Source organism: Diabrotica virgifera, chromosome 7 (genome assembly GCF_917563875.1).
Source record: "Diabrotica virgifera virgifera chromosome 7, PGI_DIABVI_V3a".
NCBI classification, from domain to species: domain Eukaryota; kingdom Metazoa; phylum Arthropoda; class Insecta; order Coleoptera; family Chrysomelidae; genus Diabrotica; species Diabrotica virgifera.
The window spans coordinates 32,488,091-32,507,958 of NC_065449.1; the positions used below are offsets into that span (position 1 = coordinate 32,488,091).

At 34.0% G+C, this 19,868-nt stretch overlaps 1 protein-coding gene across 9 annotated transcripts in view; it reads left to right on the plus strand.

The window, feature by feature from the left end:
* LOC114332141 (PR domain zinc finger protein 1) overlaps positions 1-13,460 on the plus strand; it is a 204,395-nt gene extending 190,935 nt beyond the window's left edge. For all 9 annotated transcript variants that reach the window (XM_028281881.2, XM_028281884.2, XM_028281879.2 and 6 more), the window contains 2 exons: positions 637-1,643; positions 6,040-13,460. In XM_028281881.2, the coding sequence (XP_028137682.1) occupies positions 637-1,643; positions 6,040-6,272 (1,240 nt within the window). In that variant the 3' untranslated portion in view covers positions 6,273-13,460. The remainder of the gene's footprint in view (positions 1-636; positions 1,644-6,039) is intronic.
* Positions 13,461-19,868: the final 6,408 nt, after the last annotated feature.

Genomic DNA, 19,868 nt, shown 5'->3' on the forward strand with positions numbered 1-19,868 from the left:
AAAAGATTTTACATACCTACGATTAATAAGCTTGAAAATAAGCGTGTTTGTTTTAGAACTGAGGTTATGTATAAAACAAATATTGAGATTAAGACATTATCAAAAAGGCACTGAATATTGGTTAAATATAAAGAAATTATCAACTTACAACTAATCAAGAAAATTTAAACGATATAAATGAATTTATGGACAAAAACATCAACATCAAGCGACAACAGACATTATATAAATATTCCCCTCCATTTAAGCGGAGACTGACATGATCGAACGGAAGTCAAAAGTTGCCAAGTGACAATTGGTTTGTGAGTGGACAAAATCAGCTTGAGAGTGGAGATAGACACCACAGAAATTTGATCTATGCCTATGATTAAATTAGTTACGGTTGAATACGTGGAAAATAAAGGATAGAAAATAAGTTAAAAATCAGACAGGGTATTTGGTTAATAAAAGAATTGAACGCCAACTATTGTTAGAAGAAAAATAGTAAAACAAATCAGAAAGTTAAGAAATTAATAAAATTTAGAAATTGAAGTTGGAATAAAGTAATTATTTAAGTAAAATTAATAAACGTGTGACGTTTATCATGTTACAAATTAATTTATAATATATGTATAACTAACTCAATTTTTGTTCTAGGTACTCTACTTTACCTTGTAGTCCGGATTCCAGCTCCAACGTTCAGGTACAGAATATGATGCCTCCTAGTCCAGCAACCTTGAAAGCAGAAGTACAAAATAGCACTTATGTTCCACATCCCACGGATAACTATCACAGCCCGATTCAGTCAACAAACTATTACAGCGTGTACCCTTCTCCAAATGGTATTGTCCACAGTACCATAACATCATCCCCAACACACACGTACTCGCCTCCAATAACCAGCAACTTCAGCAATAATCATCACAACAATGGTACAAATTTGATCGTTCCGACAAGTCATATTGTCAGCTCTAACCTAACGCATCACTTATTGACACCTTTACCAGCTTTGCAGATTAACGGAAGAATGTCTCCTGGTTGCAAGAGCCCTGATGGGAAGTATGATCTGAATTTATGTTCAAGTAGCCCAACAAGTCCCAATGGTGGGCCTTCGAGAGGATATAGGAGCTTACCGTATCCGCTAAAAAAGAAAGACGGAAAAATGCACTACGAATGTAACGTGTGTTGCAAGACTTTTGGTCAGTTATCCAATCTGAAAGTTCACTTAAGAACGCATAGTGGAGAACGACCATTCAAATGCAACGTTTGCACAAAATCATTCACTCAACTAGCGCACCTTCAAAAGCATCACTTGGTTCACACTGGAGAGCGACCTCACGAATGCGGGATTTGCAAGAAGAGGTTCTCCTCCACATCTAATCTTAAAACTCATCTTAGACTGCACAGTGGGCAGAAGCCTTACGCTTGCGACTTCTGCCCGGCTAAGTTCACGCAATTTGTGCACCTGAAGCTTCACAAGAGACTGCATACTAATGAGAGACCATACATCTGTCAAGAATGTGGGAAGAATTACATAAGTGCATCTGGGCTAAGAACGCATTGGAAGACGACCAGTTGCAGACCAAACAATATCGATGAAGAACTGAATGGGGATGGATCTTCGAACGGATACTATGATTTTGCGGGATCTGACGCTGGTTTAGGTAAGTCAGATATTTAACAATAAACTATAACCATTGCAAATGCGTCTCTATCTTCTGCTTTTCCTAAAACAACTTCTGCTTGCAACACCATTTCGTTCGTACTATAATCGCTCCATGGTATTTTCAAAATTTTCCTAAAAAACCACATCTCAGAAGCTTCCAGCATTCTTATTAACTCAACATTAACAGTCCAAGCTTCGGCACTAGAAAGAAAAATAGAGTGGATTTGACTATTCGATATTGGATTTGCAGATAGTCTTTGGTTACTCATAAATTTTCTCATCTTTAAAGAGGCTGCTCTTGATCGAATTTCTGATTTCGGATTTAGATCTTCAGCAATCCAGACTTCTAAGTATTTCATTTTGTCCACCTGTTTTATATCTTCATTTTTCATCTGGATACTTGGTATCACTTTACTCGTCTTGCTGATAACCATGATTTTTATTTTCTTTATGTTTATTGTTAAATGAAGTTCAAATTGTGTTTAGTGTCGTCTGCAGATGTTTCTTACTTTCAGCGATGATGACTGTATCGTCGGCATAATGAATGTTATTTATATTTTCACCTTTTATTTTGATTCCGTCTGTACAGTTTTCATATTCTTGTGTAGATAACTCTTCGGAGTATACAGTAACCGCCACCCTAATAGATATATAGGAACATTGAGCTATTACAGTCCTGGGTCCTTGTTGCAATGTTTATTTTTATAACAAATTGAAGAGTCTCAGATGCAGAATCCACCATTAAAATGGTAAATAGTAATTTAAATCTGCGACTTTTCATGTTGAAAGTTCTTTCTGGTACATCCTTAATCTGCGACTTTAACAATTTATGCGACTTTAAATAAGACCACAGACGACGAATATAGAAAACAAAAAGGATTCCTTGCAATCACATTCCGTTTTCATTCGTCTCGGAAAAGGACAGAAGAGGAACTTTCTAGTACTCAAATCTGAGTAAAGATAGAAAAGTAAATGATGGTTTTGCTTGTTTCTGATTCAGAGGGATGCACAATTAAATTACTATTTACCATTTTAATGGTGGATTCTGCATCTGAGACTCTTCAGTGTGTTAAGAGATGTCGCTGGATTGCGTCCCAATGGGAATTTGAATGATCTTTCAAATTCCCCTTAAATTGATGGTTGAGCTGTTTTTCGATTCAGAGGAGTGCACGCTACGGCTGTTGAAAAAGCCTGAAACGGTGGAAACAGCTGTCCGGCGATTGTGCATCCCTCTGAATCAGAAACAAGCAAAACCATCATTTACTTTTCTATCTTTACTCAGATTTGAGTACTAGAAAGTTCCTCTTCTGTCCTTTTCTGAGACGAATGAAAACGGAATGTGATTGCAAGGAATTCTTTTTGTTTTCTATATTCGTCGTCTGCGGTCTTATAAATTGTTAAAGTCGCAGATTAAGGATGTACCAGAAAGAACTTTCAACATGAAAAGTCTCAGATTTAAATTACTATTTACCATTTTAATGGTGGATTCTGCATCTGAGACTCTTTAATTTGTTAAGAAATGTCGCTGGATTGCGTTCCAATGGGAATTTTAATGATCTTTCAAATTCCCCTTAAATTGATGGTTGAGCTGTTTTTCGATTCAGAGGAGTGGACGCTAGCGCTGTTGAAAAAGCCTGAAACGGTGGAAACAGCTGTCCGGCGATTGTGCATCCCTCTGAATCAGAAACAAGCAAAACCATCATTTACGTTTATTTTTATGTCTAGTGACGTTTAGAACGTCATAAAATGTATAGAAACCAAGAAACTGAATATTAACAAAGAAAATTGACAAAAAATAGATCAGCTGTATTTGACGTTTATAGTTGTCATTTTGTTAAAGTTGTAAAAGTTTATATTCTTGGTGTTTGAATAGTTATTTTAAAGTTATTTTAAAGAAGAGTAACGATACCATTAATTAATGTATTTTTTGTATGGAAAAACAATTATTTTGAATAATTTCTTAACAGTAACCAGTAACATGACAGGGATGAAAGTTAACGTCTAAGAACGAACCGGATTAGCCCATAAGCATAGCAATTAGGCGTGTATCTAGTAGCGTGGCGCTTACTGTGTGTTAAATAGTAATGGTGAAAGTATACAGCCTTGTCTCTTCCTTCTATAACGAATGGGTGCAATATTCTTGATATATTGTTTTGTTGGGGATTTTTAATGGTCCATTAATAGGCCCATTTTTATAGGTGCTTCTTTTAGTGCAAAATCCATCTCTATCATCATCAGCATGGTAAAGTTATAGTAGAACCATTATTGCGTCATACCCACAATTTATATGAATCCATCAAGAGATTATTATTCCGGCTGATCTGTTCTGGCTAGTTCTTTAACTGCCCTTCTAACATCAAGAATCGTTAGTAGTTTGCCTGCTTTCTATTCCGTCTCATATGTTAGAATTAGAATTAGAAATATGCTTTATTGTCATGAAAAATTGTACAATTTTATCGACAAATCCATCCATCCAATGGCACTACAGCCCAAATCGAGCCTTGGCCTCCTTCAATAAGCTTCTCCAATCATTTCGATTTACCGCTGTTCTTTTCCATGAACATATCGACAAATAGTATGGTATAACTAGACCCAAACCGAGACATCCAAAGTGAAAATTATCTTCCAACACCAAATCGTTCTATATGGTCCACATAATGTTCAGAAAAAAGTCACACCATGTTGAGCGTCGGGTTTTCGTAGTTTTTTACGTTTTTCGTCAATATTTATAAAACTACGCGGTTTATCATAAACAACCATCTATACAAAAATGTTCTACATTAAATTTGAAATAAAAAAGGCCCTATTGGCCTAAGGCCTCATATGCATAATCCTTCTAAAATGAACGGCTCCAAAGTTACGGAGGTAGTATAGTATAATTGGTCCGAAAAAAGACCTAACTCAAACATCCAAAGTAAAAGTTTTCCTCCAACACCAAATTGTTCTATATGGTCGACATATTGTTCATTAAAAAGTTACACCATTTTGAGCGTCCGGTTTGGGGGGTATATGGGGGAGAAGTCGGTAAATTAGTAGGTTTTTTACGATTTTCGTCAATATTTCTAAAACTATGCATTAGTGTAAACAATGTTCTACACAAAATTTAAAACAAAAAGGTCCTATACATAATTGTTATAAAATCAACGGTTCCAGAGTTACGGAAGGTGAAAAGTGGAGGTTTTCGATACTTTTTATATTTTTTGAGCAATTTATAATATTATTACTAATGAAAGAAATTTTGTTTAACAGGATTTGCTATTTCAGTGGCCGATTGTATGTTAGTTATAAGTCCTTGAAGAAACGTCAACCTCACCACCCAAAATCATCATCAATTGCCCAAAAAATATAAAAAGTATCGAAAACCTCCACTTTTCACCCTTCGTAACTCTGGAACCGTTGATTTTATGACAATTAGGTATAGGATCTTTTTTGTTTTAAATTTTATGTAGAACATTCTTTTATAGAACATTATTTACATTAAAGCATAGTTTTAGAAATATTGACGAAAAACGTAAAAAAGCTACTAATTTACCGATTTCTCCCCTATCTCCCCCCCAAACCTGACCCTCAAAATGGTGTAACTTTTTACTGAACAATATGTGGACCATATAGAACAATTTGGTGTAAAAGGACAACTTTTACTTTGGATGTCTGGGTTAAGCCTTTTTTTTTGGACCAATTATACTATACTACCTCCGTAACTTTAGAACCGTTCATTTTCGAAGGATTATGCTTGTATAAAAGGTTGATCATGCTAAGCCGCGTTGTTTTAGAAATATTGACGAAAAACGTAAAAAATTACGAATTTACCGATTTCTTCCCCCTCTTCCCCCCAAAGCCGACGCTCAAAATGGTGTGACTTTTTTCTGAACATTATGTGGATCATATAGAACAATTTGGTGTCGGAGGATAACTTTCACTTTGGATGTCTGGGTTATGCCATCTTTTGGATAAATTGTATCATACTAAAAGCTTATGAAAGGTCACGAAAACAAAACAATAACAATACACTTATTTACTAAAATGTTTTGCTTATACTTTATTCACTGAACTCAGCTTCAAGTGTCTAGTACTTTTCGTAATTTATTTCGGGCTGTATTACTGTATCAATTAAAAAAAAGGATCAACTGTTTATTTTTGAAATTTTGGGATGCCATATCTTATTGTGTTCTGGTTCACGGGTGGTTATTTCCTACCGACTTGTCATTACTAGGTCCTATTAGGGCTTCCCCTTAACCACCACCTGGACACCAGTTTGATGACAGTTCGACATCACCACAAGAATTTCGTAGTGATCTGTTTTTATCACATAGTTTCCGTAGATAAATTTATTAGATTGTGTACTTCATTCAAATACAAAACCTATAAATAACATATAACTATTTTTTTCTCAGGTCCCATCGAGTTGAAAGATGGTTCGGAAGATACCAAGGAACCGTACGAGATCCACACCTCTCAGCCGCAAGTAAGTCACACAGTGCTTCATCCCGGTCTTTCCAGGCCGCTTCCATCTCTAATTCAGAACGGGGCTCACCAGAGAGCGCCACCGAACTCCATTCACACTGGGAAAGAGACCAGACCCAGCGTCATAGAGTCTTCGCAGCCCCACATCATTGAATGTACCTAGATGTATTTTCCTGCTCAGTAGATGTTAGTTTCTGTTAAGTTTTTAATGTTTATTTATTACTAGACGTTATTTGTAATGCTGTGTTCCAAAAATTGTGGATTCTTTTGTATGTTACTGCAGACTCGGTTACTTATGGAAACGGAAATGATCTCAGTGTGACTATTACTAAGAATATTTGCAGCTATGCGATTTATCTCAAATATACATCACAAATCAATAATTGTTAATATTATTACTTTAATGAAAATCCTCCTTTTTATTGATCTACGAAGTCATTTTTGAATGATGTGAATCTAATGTATCTTTATGGTAGTTTACACGTTATTAGATTTATAACAGTGGTCTTTAGGGGTTTCTGCTAACTTTAAAGTTGCATGCAGTCAATGTGATGAAGCCACTTGAATTATCTCTTTCAAATATTCATTTTAGCTACATGCTTTTCTTCGCAAGACAGCCACGGTATTAGACCACTGTGGGGCATCTTCTTAGCCGCCCCTTCTTAGATATTGAGATAGTTTTTTCCATTCTCGTCTTTACTTTAGCAATGTAGTTGTGTTATTGACAACCTTATGTACAAATACTTTCCTAATTTGTCATTGCACAACTCTTAAGGCTTAAGAAACGAGGAAATTAAAACGAGATGTGGAGTAGAAGATCCTCTACAATACATTCACATCTAAGAAAAGGCGTGCCTAGACAATAACACTTACATAGATTCCAATTTCAGAGTTCCACCCTACAGAAACGTAACCAAAGACAAAGCTGTCCATCTTCGACCAAAAGAAAATAGTAGTTGTAGTGAATTACTCTATATGTTATCACCCAAAGTCTATCTCTATAATATGTTCCCACTACAGAAACGTAAGCAAATACAATGTTGTATTAAGGTATGACTCACCCCTTACTCCCTCTAGCACTATTTTACGATTCTTCTACCAATTTTGTTACTCAAAACAATTTGAGTAACGAAACATAATAGCTGTAAAGAACTACTTGATTGAGATGTTATCATCCATTGTCAACCACTTTAATAAAGGAGCGCCTAACCATTATCACATAGGTTCTACGTATAGAAGACCAAAGGATTAAAAACAGCAAAATATAATGCAGTCGACGTGTAGAAGAAACGTGACAAAGGGAGAGTAGGGAGAGAGAGATCTTTAAATGGAAGGACGAGAAAACACCCAAGAAAAAATGATAGGACAGAATAAATTGAGCCTAAATTAAAGAGGCATATGTCTATCAAGATAACAGGAAGAAAGATCGTAAAGATTTTACTTTTCTAAATTCTTTCGGCAGCATCATCATCATTATCAGTGATATTACTATTGAGCCTTGATTTTCCTTAGTATGCGTTACTTACTACTTATTCCTGTCCACTGTTAACCCTTGCCATTTGACCACACCATCACCATAATTTTATCACAACTTTGACACATCTCTCACAGTCAGTGCGACTAGCCTTCGTCTGAGAGGATCTTTTTTATTCGTTCTTGATAAGAGTCCTACTAATCTTAGCTTATCTATTTTTAAGACATGTATTAAATACCTGGCATTTACTAGTTGCTTTTATTTCTTATACATTTCTAAATTGTATCGTTTTGTCTAGATACTGTTTTCATTATTGTTGATCAAAAATTTTGAACAGAGAATGATATTTTGCTGCTAGTGAAGACATCCAGAGAAAAAGTAATAAATATAGGAAGTTAAATTTCAGAATACTCTTTAATTTTAAAGAAGAAGAATTTAAAATAAAATTCCTGTAGATGGTTGTATACCATAAATCACAAAAATACGAGATCTTTTGTAAAAGGTATATTTAAAATCCCCTAAATAAGGGTTACATTAAATCACATAACATTTTTGGATTAAAAAATCCATCATCAGTGTTATTAAAATCCAAAAAATAGCATGCCTGAGCCACCAAATTGTTATGGGTAAAAACACAAATGTTGAAAGTTGTGTTACACTAACTACATATTAATAAAAATACTTAATGATGTTGCAAATATTCCTGTATATTACTCAGAGCAACGCAGTACTCTTCCCGCGTGGTTGGAATTTGAGGATTAAAACCTCACATATTGAAGTTCAATGGCCAACTCTGGGTAATATCCAGGAATATTTGCAACATCAATAAGTATTTTTATTTATATGTAGTATAACACAACAACTTTCAACATTGGTCAACATGGTTCAACATTCAACCACTGATGATGGATTTTTTAATCCGAAAATGTTATGTGAGTTAATGTAACCCTTATTTAGGGGATTTTAAATATACCTTTTACAAAGGATCTCGTATTTTTTTCTTTAATTTGAGATGCTGGTTTAAATCTGGCATTAAATATTGACTTATTGGAGCTAAAGGTCGTATGGAAGAGATCATTTTTGTTTCCCCTCCTTCGATTTTGTAGGAACATTAAATTTTTAGTATTTGGAGCGTAGTATAGTACTGACAAAAATCTTTGTATGTAATTATTTTCTCTGAAGATACTCATTATATTATTACTGTTGAGATAATTTATTTAGTATTTATTATTAGTTATTAATTCGAAGTATTTTATGGAATTTACCCGAATTTTGAATTTAGACTGATAATGAAAAAGCAATATTGTACTCACGAGTTGCACTACAAATTTGTGTGAGAAGTTTAGAAATTTGGGTTAGGATTTTGGTATATAAACCAAACACTAAATATCTAGAACAGCTTATTTCATTATTCATAAAGCCCTTTACATATTTTATATGTAATATGTGTAATCTAAGATTCGTATGAAATTTGAATTTTATAAGAATGCTGCAGGGTATTAGAAATAATCTAAAACATCTTTAAATTCGAACAATAGCCTTTTCAAACTTCCCCAACTCTAATATCTCAGATGTGATATAATTTAAAAAATGGTAATTTCTTAATGCTGGTCTTACCTGGAAACCCTCTTTTTGGAGGAGTATTTCTACCTTCATCATCGGTCCTGATCCTACCTTACACTGGGGGCTGGTTACCCAACTCTGGTAGGGGTTTTCAGGTTTACTAGGGTTCACCCATGTGCTTAAGGCAGACTTCTTGGAGGTGAGCATAGGAATTGAGTAGGAATGGCTAGAAGTCTTACCGGAAAACATCTTGTAATACTCATCATTATCTCTTGAAACTAACAATGGCCAAAGTGGATAGCTATCTACTATCTGGTAGTCCTGAAAGTGGTTACACAGCTGAATAGTGTTGAATGTGTCTATCACTATTATTTTTATATTGTCTTTATTAATTTTAAGACCAACTTTAATGCTTTCGAACTCAACTCTTTGCAGGAAATGTAGCATTTCTAGTTCATTTGCTGCTATAAGTATAGTGTCATCAGCAAATCTTAAATTGGGGATTTTTCTACCAGCCACTGTTACTCCATGGAACCATATTTCTAAAACCATCATCATGACATGTTAACCATAAGTATTGAATAAGTCAGGTGACAGAACACATCCTTGTCTAACTCCTCCATCTACTCTGAATTGACTTGAGAACTTCTAATTTAGTCGTACTATGGCCATATTGAATTGGTAGAGATTTTTAATAAGTGTCACCTGGTGTATCAGTGCACAGATTAAAATGGACCACTCATTTATCTAGCTAACACAATCGAATGTCTTCTGGTAGTCAATGAAGCATATTATCATAGGTACTTGAAATTCTTTAGATTTTTCGACGAGTTGTCGTTTCTTCAGTTTTGAAAAGATATTCTGAAATGTCTCTTTCTGTCCAAACTTATGTTGTGTATCGCTGCTCGCAATTAAGCTACATAAGAACTTGTTTTTGGTACTTTATCTTTCTCAGAATTCTTTAGTAATGTTATAGTAACGATATATTGTGACAACCTAGACCAACAGGGTTTTGAAATTATTCTCTTGTAGCAATTCTATGATATCTACTATGTTTCATGGGAATTAACTATACAATTGGAAATTGTGGGAACAAATTTGGGACTCGTCCTACAAATACAAATTAAAAGAATTGTGAAGAAAGTGAAAAAACGCCAAAATATACGTCTTTTTAATTAAAATAATGATTAATTCGTATGAAATATAGTAGTTATCTAAGACAAATATAATGATTTGTGCAATGAACAGTTTCTTGACTTATCTTCATCATCGAATGAAAGATAATGAAAATTTCTAAATTTTATAACTCCCAAAAAATCGATAGACGTCTGTATTTTACAATTAGGTATTTATCTAATTTAGATCTAAAAAAGACAAACCTTGAATGAGTTATTTCTAATGTTCTGCAACCATGATAGAGTATGCTGGTTAAATGAATAATAAGTGAGCAAAGATATTTGGTCGATTGGTTTACGGTAAAACGTTTATTTCATATAAATATTTTCATTTTCTTTATAATCAATTGTGTTCACTTAATTTTATTGTACATTGACATGCATTGAAGATATTTTTCTAATAATTCTTATAATTCTCATAAAACTTGCATTTTTATACTCTTTGTACAAAATTATACCTAATAAACAATTCTAGTGCAGGTTTTACTGTAAAAAAAAACAACAAAAGTCTCTTATTATATTTCTACACCTTATACGAGCATAATATCTGACAGATTTTTTGTTATGTTATTTAGAAACGATATTAGTCAATAATAGCATTTGCATAGCACAATAAAGTTCCTTATATGATAGAAATTTGCTTGATATATTGTTAGCTTTAACACTCTCCCATATAGACCCAGGAATTTACTATCTGAATTTGAAAATAGCAATTTTACTGTGTATTAGCAAATTAAGCAGCCTAAACCAAAGTTCAAATAGTATAAAAGGTGAATAAAAATAACAGAACTATATCTGTTTGTTTCTGCCCCTTTAGATTGGTATCAATGAGTGAGCTTCACCTAACTGCAAGACGTACTTTTCATTATCCTATTCATCGTTCAGCCTACCTAATTGGCGGTCGCAAAATTCTTCTAGTTCAAAGCCACTTTGTACTTTAAACTACTGCATTTTGAACAATTTCTCTGGCTACAATCAAATTAATATGCAATAAACTTATTCACACTTTCAGTCATGAGTTTTCTTTGGAAAAGATGAAAATTTAAAAGGAGGTTGAAATATTTGATTTTTTGTAAAGATTTATAAACAACAAATTTCGCCCATAAACATTATTATGCCTAGTGCAACATACAGAGACGATGTTCGTTGAGACGATCACGGTCATTCAACGTAAAAAATGGGAATTGGCTATCTTTGGGGCTTAATAGTTTATGTTTGTTTAAACGAACATGGTGACTGAAAGGGTAAATTAGTCCACCAGTCACCTGAGCTATCGAGGTGACTAGAATAAACAAAAGAAAAATCTTAAAGCTATCAGAGATCTTCTTCTTCGTCACGTGCCATCTCTGCGACGGAGGTTGGCAATCATCATGGCTATTCTGATCTTAGCCATGTCAATTAGTCCACCAATCACCTGAGCTATCGAGGTGACTAGAATAACAAAAGAAAAACTCTAAAGCTATCAGAGATCTTAGATAGAGACAATTAGAAAACACTGCGAAAAATATAATATCAGAAAAATGCCAAAGCCTAACCGAATGTATCTTGAACAACTGGGATTAATGTTTTTGCTATCATTAATGACACTTTCTTGCTCACTTTTAGATGTTGTCTATATGCGTATATTAATCTAAGGTGCTTTATAAAGAGCCCAACTCAGTAAACGTTTTTGCATTTCGTTGGTCGCTGACGAAGACAGGTAAAAGTGGTTAGTCACATTCAGATTCTCGAGGGGAATGTCTGACCCTGGTAGGATATGGCCATTACGACATTACGGTTTTCTTCGCCGACAGTGTAGAGCGTCGACTGATCGGTGCTGCATGGAACTTACCAGAGAACAGGCTGTACCTCTTTTGCTGCTTAGTGACAATGTTTTAACAAAGTTAAAATGACTTAGAAGGGAGACACATCCAATTAAAAAATGAAGACATATTTAGGGGGAATACAATCACCCTTTTCCGCAATTACTTTCTGACGAAAACCGGTTTTTAGAATATTTCAGAATGAATCCGCCCACCTTTTATTTTATTTTGTCAAAAAGGCGTCAACAATACTTCTACTAGAATGGTCCTTTACTCTCTCATCCCATGTACAAGGATTAGCCTGGACCTTTGTTGTTAACTACTCTAATCACACTTTAAACGATTAAAAATCATCACTCATCGACATCATGTGCCTGAAACCAAAATGGAAGGTTCATTCCAGTAAACGTCTGGTTGTCAGGTGGTCAGCGTGCTGATACATTACGCATTGCATTTATGTTTTCCTAGTGTTTCCTAAAGTGTGGCCTGATCAAGTGAATACACAAACCGGTTGCCGGCTGATTCAGTCAAGTGCGTGCGTACCATAGATCCGCCACTGGTTAACTGTAGCAATGAACAGTGGCAGATGTAAGTCTTTTTAAATACTGCCCCCGCATAAGTGTTACGACAGTCGTATAAGATTGATCCCGCTTCTGACACCAATGTTCAGAGCTTCAGTGACTAAAACTTCGCAAATGAACCTCTATTTCTTGCATAACTACTCATTTAATATTCCGCGCAAAAAAATGTTACTATTAAAAAAATATGCCAGATACTATACACAGTATCCCTACAATAGCTTCAATAATTCTTCAATGCATGTGAGCTCCATAATTTACTTACGTTTAAATGTATCCAAATAATTATAAACCAAATAAGATTATTTCATTTAACGCTATCAAGTTTATAGCCCTGTAATTCTGTGTATGTACTTTAAGAACTAAATGGTGCTTGTGACGTTTCTTTTTAATGTGTGTAACAAATTTTGGAGCTTTAATAGTCAGTGGGTCAGACCAAAGTATGACGTAATAGGTATTTTTTTACAAATGAAATTTTTTTAAAATGAAACTGGCAAAATTATGACGTTTTAGAATAGTGTAGTGTAGTGGTATCATCTCTTGTAACGTAATAAGATCATTTTTGTTTTGTAAAATGAAACTATTAAGTGTTTCTCACGAGATAATTTTGTCAGTTGTATTTGTTTTATGTTTTTTTACTCAATTATGATACAGAATGGTTGTTATACTTCTTTATATACTCACTTAACTACAAAATGAAAATACCAGTGTATTATTTTTGTATCTACTAGAAAATAAAATACTCTATTGAAAGGTAAACTTAATATTTTATTATTATTTTCACTGTTAAAACTATGCGGATCTCCCAAATAAAATATTTCAAAAGGATAATCTTCCTGGTTCCTTCCTAACTGCCTGGTTCCTGGTTTTGTGTGATGGCTCTTGACCATCCGCGAAATAAAGCGTAGGTATATGAGGTTGTCTCATCTTTTAATGGTGTACCTACTCATTCCAGAGCATGATGTCCTCCATTAATTCAGTTCCTCAGTAAAGTAAATTTTGAAGTATGTTGGAGATTAGAGAGGAGAGACTGCAAAATTATTGGAGAACTGGTTACTAATCTTTATTTTTGATCGAAAATCATTGTAGAATCGTTGTATTGCTGTTACAAGTGTAATATTGATAGATTATCCAGATATCCAGTACTTTATATAGTCTACATAGAAGTATTGTATCATAAGCTTTCGTCAAGTCCACAAATAACAGATGCGTTGAAATATCCCTAGCCATTCTTTTTTCATCTACTTGGGTTAAAGTGTATAATATGTGGTGGATGCGAAGATAGTCCCATGCATGTCTTATGAACGATAGAAGCGCGCCGATGCCTTTCCGTACTGATTAAAATGAATCATATATCGGCAGTCGAGTAGCCACCCGTGCCCGAGAGGTTTGCCAACACTGATGGATCTCCATAAGCGTAACGTTCTATTCTTAACGCGAAATAAAGTATAGTAGTTCTTTCAATCTACAGTATCCCAATTTTTATGGATGGGTGTAATCCATGCTCCTTTGCAGCTGTCAAGTATAATATATATCCGTTCTTCTTCATGTGCCATCTCCTTTAAGAAGGTCGCCAACTATCATGGCAATTCGCACTTTCGATTGTTTGCTGGTTATCATTAATAATGTTGAGACCATATTTCTCTCCTTCTTCTTCTTCTTGTAGTGCCTATCCGTTTCGGATGTTGGCGACCATCATGGCAATCTGTACTTTGCACACTGCTGCTCTAAAAAGACTTGTGGTTGTTGTGTTGAACCATGTGCTTAGATTCTTTATCCAGGAAATCCTTTGCCTTCCTGGTCCTCGTTTTCCCTCTACTTTTCCTTGCAAGATTAGTTGCAGTAGTCCATATCTTTCGCCGTTTCTCATGATGTGGCCAAGGTATTCGATTTTGGCTGCTTTTATTGTGTTTAACAGCTCTTTTTCTTTTTGCATTCTCAGCAAAGCACCCTTATTAGTAACGTGATCGGTATAAGATACCTTCAGGATTCGACGATAAAGCCACATCTCAAAAGCCTCAATTTTCTTGCAGGTGACGTCTGTGAGAGTCCACGACTCAACTCCATACAACAGTATAGGAAAGATATAACGTCGCAGTAACCTAACTTTTATGGGCAATGATAAATCATGACATTTGAATAACTTGATGTTTGATTCCAGTACAGATTGCTGATAATTCTTAAATCACAGGTGTTTATTCCAATATTGGTTAGTATCTCCATCAGCTTGTCGTGCTTTACTGTATTTATCTCCCACTTTATTAATATTATTTACTATTAATTATAATTTATCTTTGTTATCTATAATCATAAATGTATCATCAGCATCTCTCAAATTGTTTATGGGAACTGTGTAAGTTGAAAAATCTTTTCTACATGAATGTTAAACAGCAGAAGGATGAGGATGCAGCCCTGTCTCACGCCCTTACTTATTTCTACTTGTTCTGTATATACATCGTTAAAGATAATTAATTCTGCGTTTTGATTCCAGTAGGTACAACTTTTGGATCATCCTCATATCTTTTTCATCAAGACCAATCTCTCTTAACGACTGTATTAACACATCATGTCTTACATTGTCAAAAGCTTTTTGGTAATTGATAAAGCAAATAAATACATCCCTCCTCTGGGAGTAATTATGGGCGATATGATTAACTAAGTATTATACATTTATCGCTATTAGTACCTACTATTCCAGTACGAAAATTAGAATCTACTCTAGTTCTTCCTAGTGAGAGCACAATAACACAAAAAATTTTAGCACACTTTCAATTCTATAAATAAACTTACCTTTGCACACTTTTTTAATTGAAAAAAGAAGAATAATTATGAATAATGGGAGTGTATATTCATTAACTTTGATTAAAATCTTTTTTGTAAATACTAATTAATCTAAAAACGACTAAAAAATTCAAAAATTAATTTTTAAATCTTTGTTTTAATTAATGCAGTTTTATTTTTTTATATAACGCATGTCCATAATTGTTTACTTTAACACGTTGGCTGCCGTGAGATACAAATGGTGTGTTTCATGTTATTGTTGATAACAGCCGCGTGACACACCGTATTTGTCTCAAAAGCATAGATACGGGAGACTCGTGGACGCAGGGACCCAATTATGGCAGCCAACGTGTTAACTTAGCATTAATATTCACTATTAGCACATGCGCGTGGTTGTACAGTAACTTTCAGTTGAAGTCCACACGACATACGTAGCAAAAAAATACCTATTAAATTTACTAAACACCCGGGACTGGGATCAGTAAACCGAGTACCTATATATTTTACTTATATCCTCATTAAATGCAGTTTCTTAATTACCATAAACAAATATAGTCTAGGCGCCAAATAGAGGTGACCGTGTACCTTTCAATTCTGATGGACAAACTCAACGGTTTTTTATGGATTTTTGGCTGCTGATTACGAATTTCGAGGGTGAATTTCGATCCGAGTGGTCGAAAAATTGTTATAAACAATTTAATTGTTTATAAGGCTCTGGCTCATAAATTAAAAGAGATACAAAAAAATGTTTCAAATAAAATTTGTTCCTTAATAAAAAACGAAGAAAAAATCTATTACTAAACTCCAATCCAATAATTAGAACTCAAGATATTGGAATATTAGTGCACAATGCAAATTGGAAATTGCAAAATAAGTATTTTTCGAAGCTTTATCGATCGTAACTCGGCTTTTACGCATGCAAATGAGCCTTACAAGGTCTCATTTTAAAGCTGAATTAATAGGCTTCCAAACAAAGTTCGTTAAATTACTTTGTCTTCATTTGTTTTAAAGTTATACCCGTTTGAAGTTATAATTTTCAAGCAAAGTTTCAAGCAAATTTGAGCCATAAACATTTATACTTTAATTAACAATAATTATAGAAGAACTCAAAAGGAACAATTTGAGCTTATGAAAATGTTCGTAAGTTTATTTTTGGCCAAGATATCGATATTTTAATGGCGTGCTATGAGGAGCAAGATCGGCTCATGCTCACAGTGTAAAGGTTCACGTGCTAACATCTCCATGCAAATTATAATTTCTATGTATACATACGTTATTTTCATTTTTGAAGATCCTAATAAAATTTTATATAATTCTTAGATTAAATCATCATACTGTACCTCGTATAACCTTTCATTCTATTTACTTTGTCTTCTATTTTTTTGTACTAAATGAGAAAAAAAAAACATTAAAAACTAATATTTCAGAAATATAACTAAAAAGTCAGCTGATATTATTTATTAAGAATAGGCAAGGCCTCCTGAGCAAAATAATGTAACACGAGAGCAGTCGATCGGTGTCTTTACCGCGATATTACTACTTGACTGAGCCGATCTTACACCTCATAGCGCGGCATTAAAATATCGATATCTTGGCCAAAAATAAACTTCGAACATTTTCATAAGCTCAAATAATCGTCCCTTTTGAGTTCTTCTATCATTATTATTAATTAAAGTATAAATGTTTATGGCTCAAATTTTCTTGAAATCCTTATAAACAAATTAATGTACAATTTTTTTTATGAAAATTATAAATTCAAACGGGTATAACCTTAAAACAAATGAAGACAAAATAACTTAACAAACTATGTTTGGAAACCTATTATTTAAGCTTTAAAATGAGACTTTCTAATGCTCATTTGCATGCGTAGAAGCCGAGTTACGATCGATAAAACTTCGAAAAATACATATTTTGCAATCTGAAATTTGCATTTTGCACTAATTTTACAATATCTTGAGTTCTAATTATTGGATTTGAGTTTAGTAAACGCTTTTTTCTTCGTTTTTTATTAAGGAACAAATTTTATTTGAAACATTTTTTGTATCTCATTTAGTTTATGAGCCAGAGCCTTATAAACAATTAAATTGTTTATAACAATTTTTTGACCACTCGGATCGAAATCCACCCTCGAAATTCGTAATAAGCAGCTAAAAATCCATAAGAAACCGTTGAGTTTGTCCATCAGAATTAAAAAGGACACGGTGACAACTCTGACGCCTAGACTAATAAAGGATAGAAGAAAAGCAGCAAAGTATTTCTAAATGTAATAATATTTTCACAGTTATTGAAAAATAAATGCTAACTTTTATACTATACAGTAGATTTTCCACCAAAGTGTAACTTTTATATGAACCACGACCCACTGATTACATAACAGCCGTCAAAAATCAGCTTGCACTAAGAAATCAGTATTACTCAGTTGGTTTAAATCATAAAAATGTACATCATCGATCATATTTTTTGTAAAAACATATTTTTGTATATTTAGAGTTTGTATATATTTTCATCCGTTTAGGTACCTACTTGAAAGCAACATTGTAAATTCTTATTTTTTGTACATTGTGTAAATTTTATTTTGAACTTGCCCCTGTATATACAAATTTATTTATTTTTGATGTCCAGAGTACTTATATATTTTTGGAAGGGTCATTAAGCTGGTAGTCTATATATAGAATAATGTGAATAACTAATTCACTATACCACGTTCGATTTCAAGCTAAGCTCAGACCTCAGTTCCAGACGCCTGATTGGTGTTGGTGTTGTATCGTAGCAGCTTGTCATTGGTTACAAATTCATTTCAATGAATTGACAATTAAACAATGACAACCTATGACATGACACATTCACCGATCAGGAGTCTAAAACTAGCTTACCATGGGATGGAATGTAGTATAGATATTTTTGGTCATTTTATTGTGTTAACAGTCAATTAGGTACATACTTACTTTTCCCGGTACAGCAAGACTTGCAAGCCTTGTTCATAAATCCTACACCATTGTATGACCAATATATACCATGTTAACCAATTGCTTGGTTGTCACAAAACATATAATTCTTTCAGCTTCCCGGTATAGCAATCTTTTTATCTTCGGATTTTGAACAAATATAGTAAGGTTTTCTTAATTGGATAGTCCGCTAATCTTTTTGTATTCCTCCCTGTCCTATGGTCGTAGCCTATTTTTTCATATTATTCCCTTTTTAGGTTTTTTTTCTTTATTTCCTTTAAAACTGCCCCTTTTGTTATTGAATTACAATTCAGACCCAAAATTTGAGTAAAATTTTAATTGAAACAATTGTTGGGCAGCTACAAAAAAAGATGTTGCAAAAGTATCTAAGGATGTTTTAATGGATGACCAAATAGATCAAAACCAATCATTTTGCAATGAGCGACAGCATTAATCATTTCCGAAGACAACGGAAACGTATTGGAAAGAAATTCTTACTATTGTGACAAAAAATTATTGTGATAACAAAGAATATTATTTTTTTTTTTTAAATTCACTACTTGGTAGATGGTAGAGACCTACGTATCATTAAAAATTTGTATTGGAAGCGGAAAACAGTCATACGAGTCGATGGGAGATTAACCGACGATCGTTATATTCAAAGAGGGATCAGACAGGGATGCATTCTATGCCCGCTCTTATTTAAATATCTACTCGAATATAATTCTCAAACATGCTTTGCATAATAAATACTTTGGGTGAAAATCTTATATTTGGGGTAAATATGAACGCTTCTAAGACAAAATGTGATATGATATTCAGTTGCCAATCTCACGACAATGCTTCTATACACATAGATCAACCAAGCATTCAGAGAATTACTCACTTTAAATATCTGAGACGCTACATTACAGACCAACTGGACCAAGTCAAAGAGATCAAATACAGAATTGAAGCAGCTCACACATAGCCTCTAAAAATAAAATCATTCTTCTGTAACCACAGCTTCACCCTAAAATTACGTCAAAGAATGATGAAATATTATATTTGATTCATGTTGTTACATGACACCCAGACCTGATAACCGAAGGCTTATAAGCGTTTGAGACGTGGTTGCATAGAAGAATGCTCCGAGTATCCTGGACAGCAATGCAGACCAACGAAGCAGTGGCGGCTCGTGACCTCAGTATGAGGGTAGGCGTCACATATACCTTTATATATACTCTATACCAGGGGTGGGCAAATACTTTTAAGCACGGGCCAAAATGACATTTTCAAAATGTCTTCCGGGCCGGAAGACTATAACGTGAACTAACGCTGTGCACCCGCCAATCTCTTTGGCGGAGTTTTTTCCCTGTACCGCCCTGTAAAGAAATTTTTTGACACAAATGCTATACCTAAGTGTCATTTTAGAGCATTTAACAAAGAAATTTGACGAAGA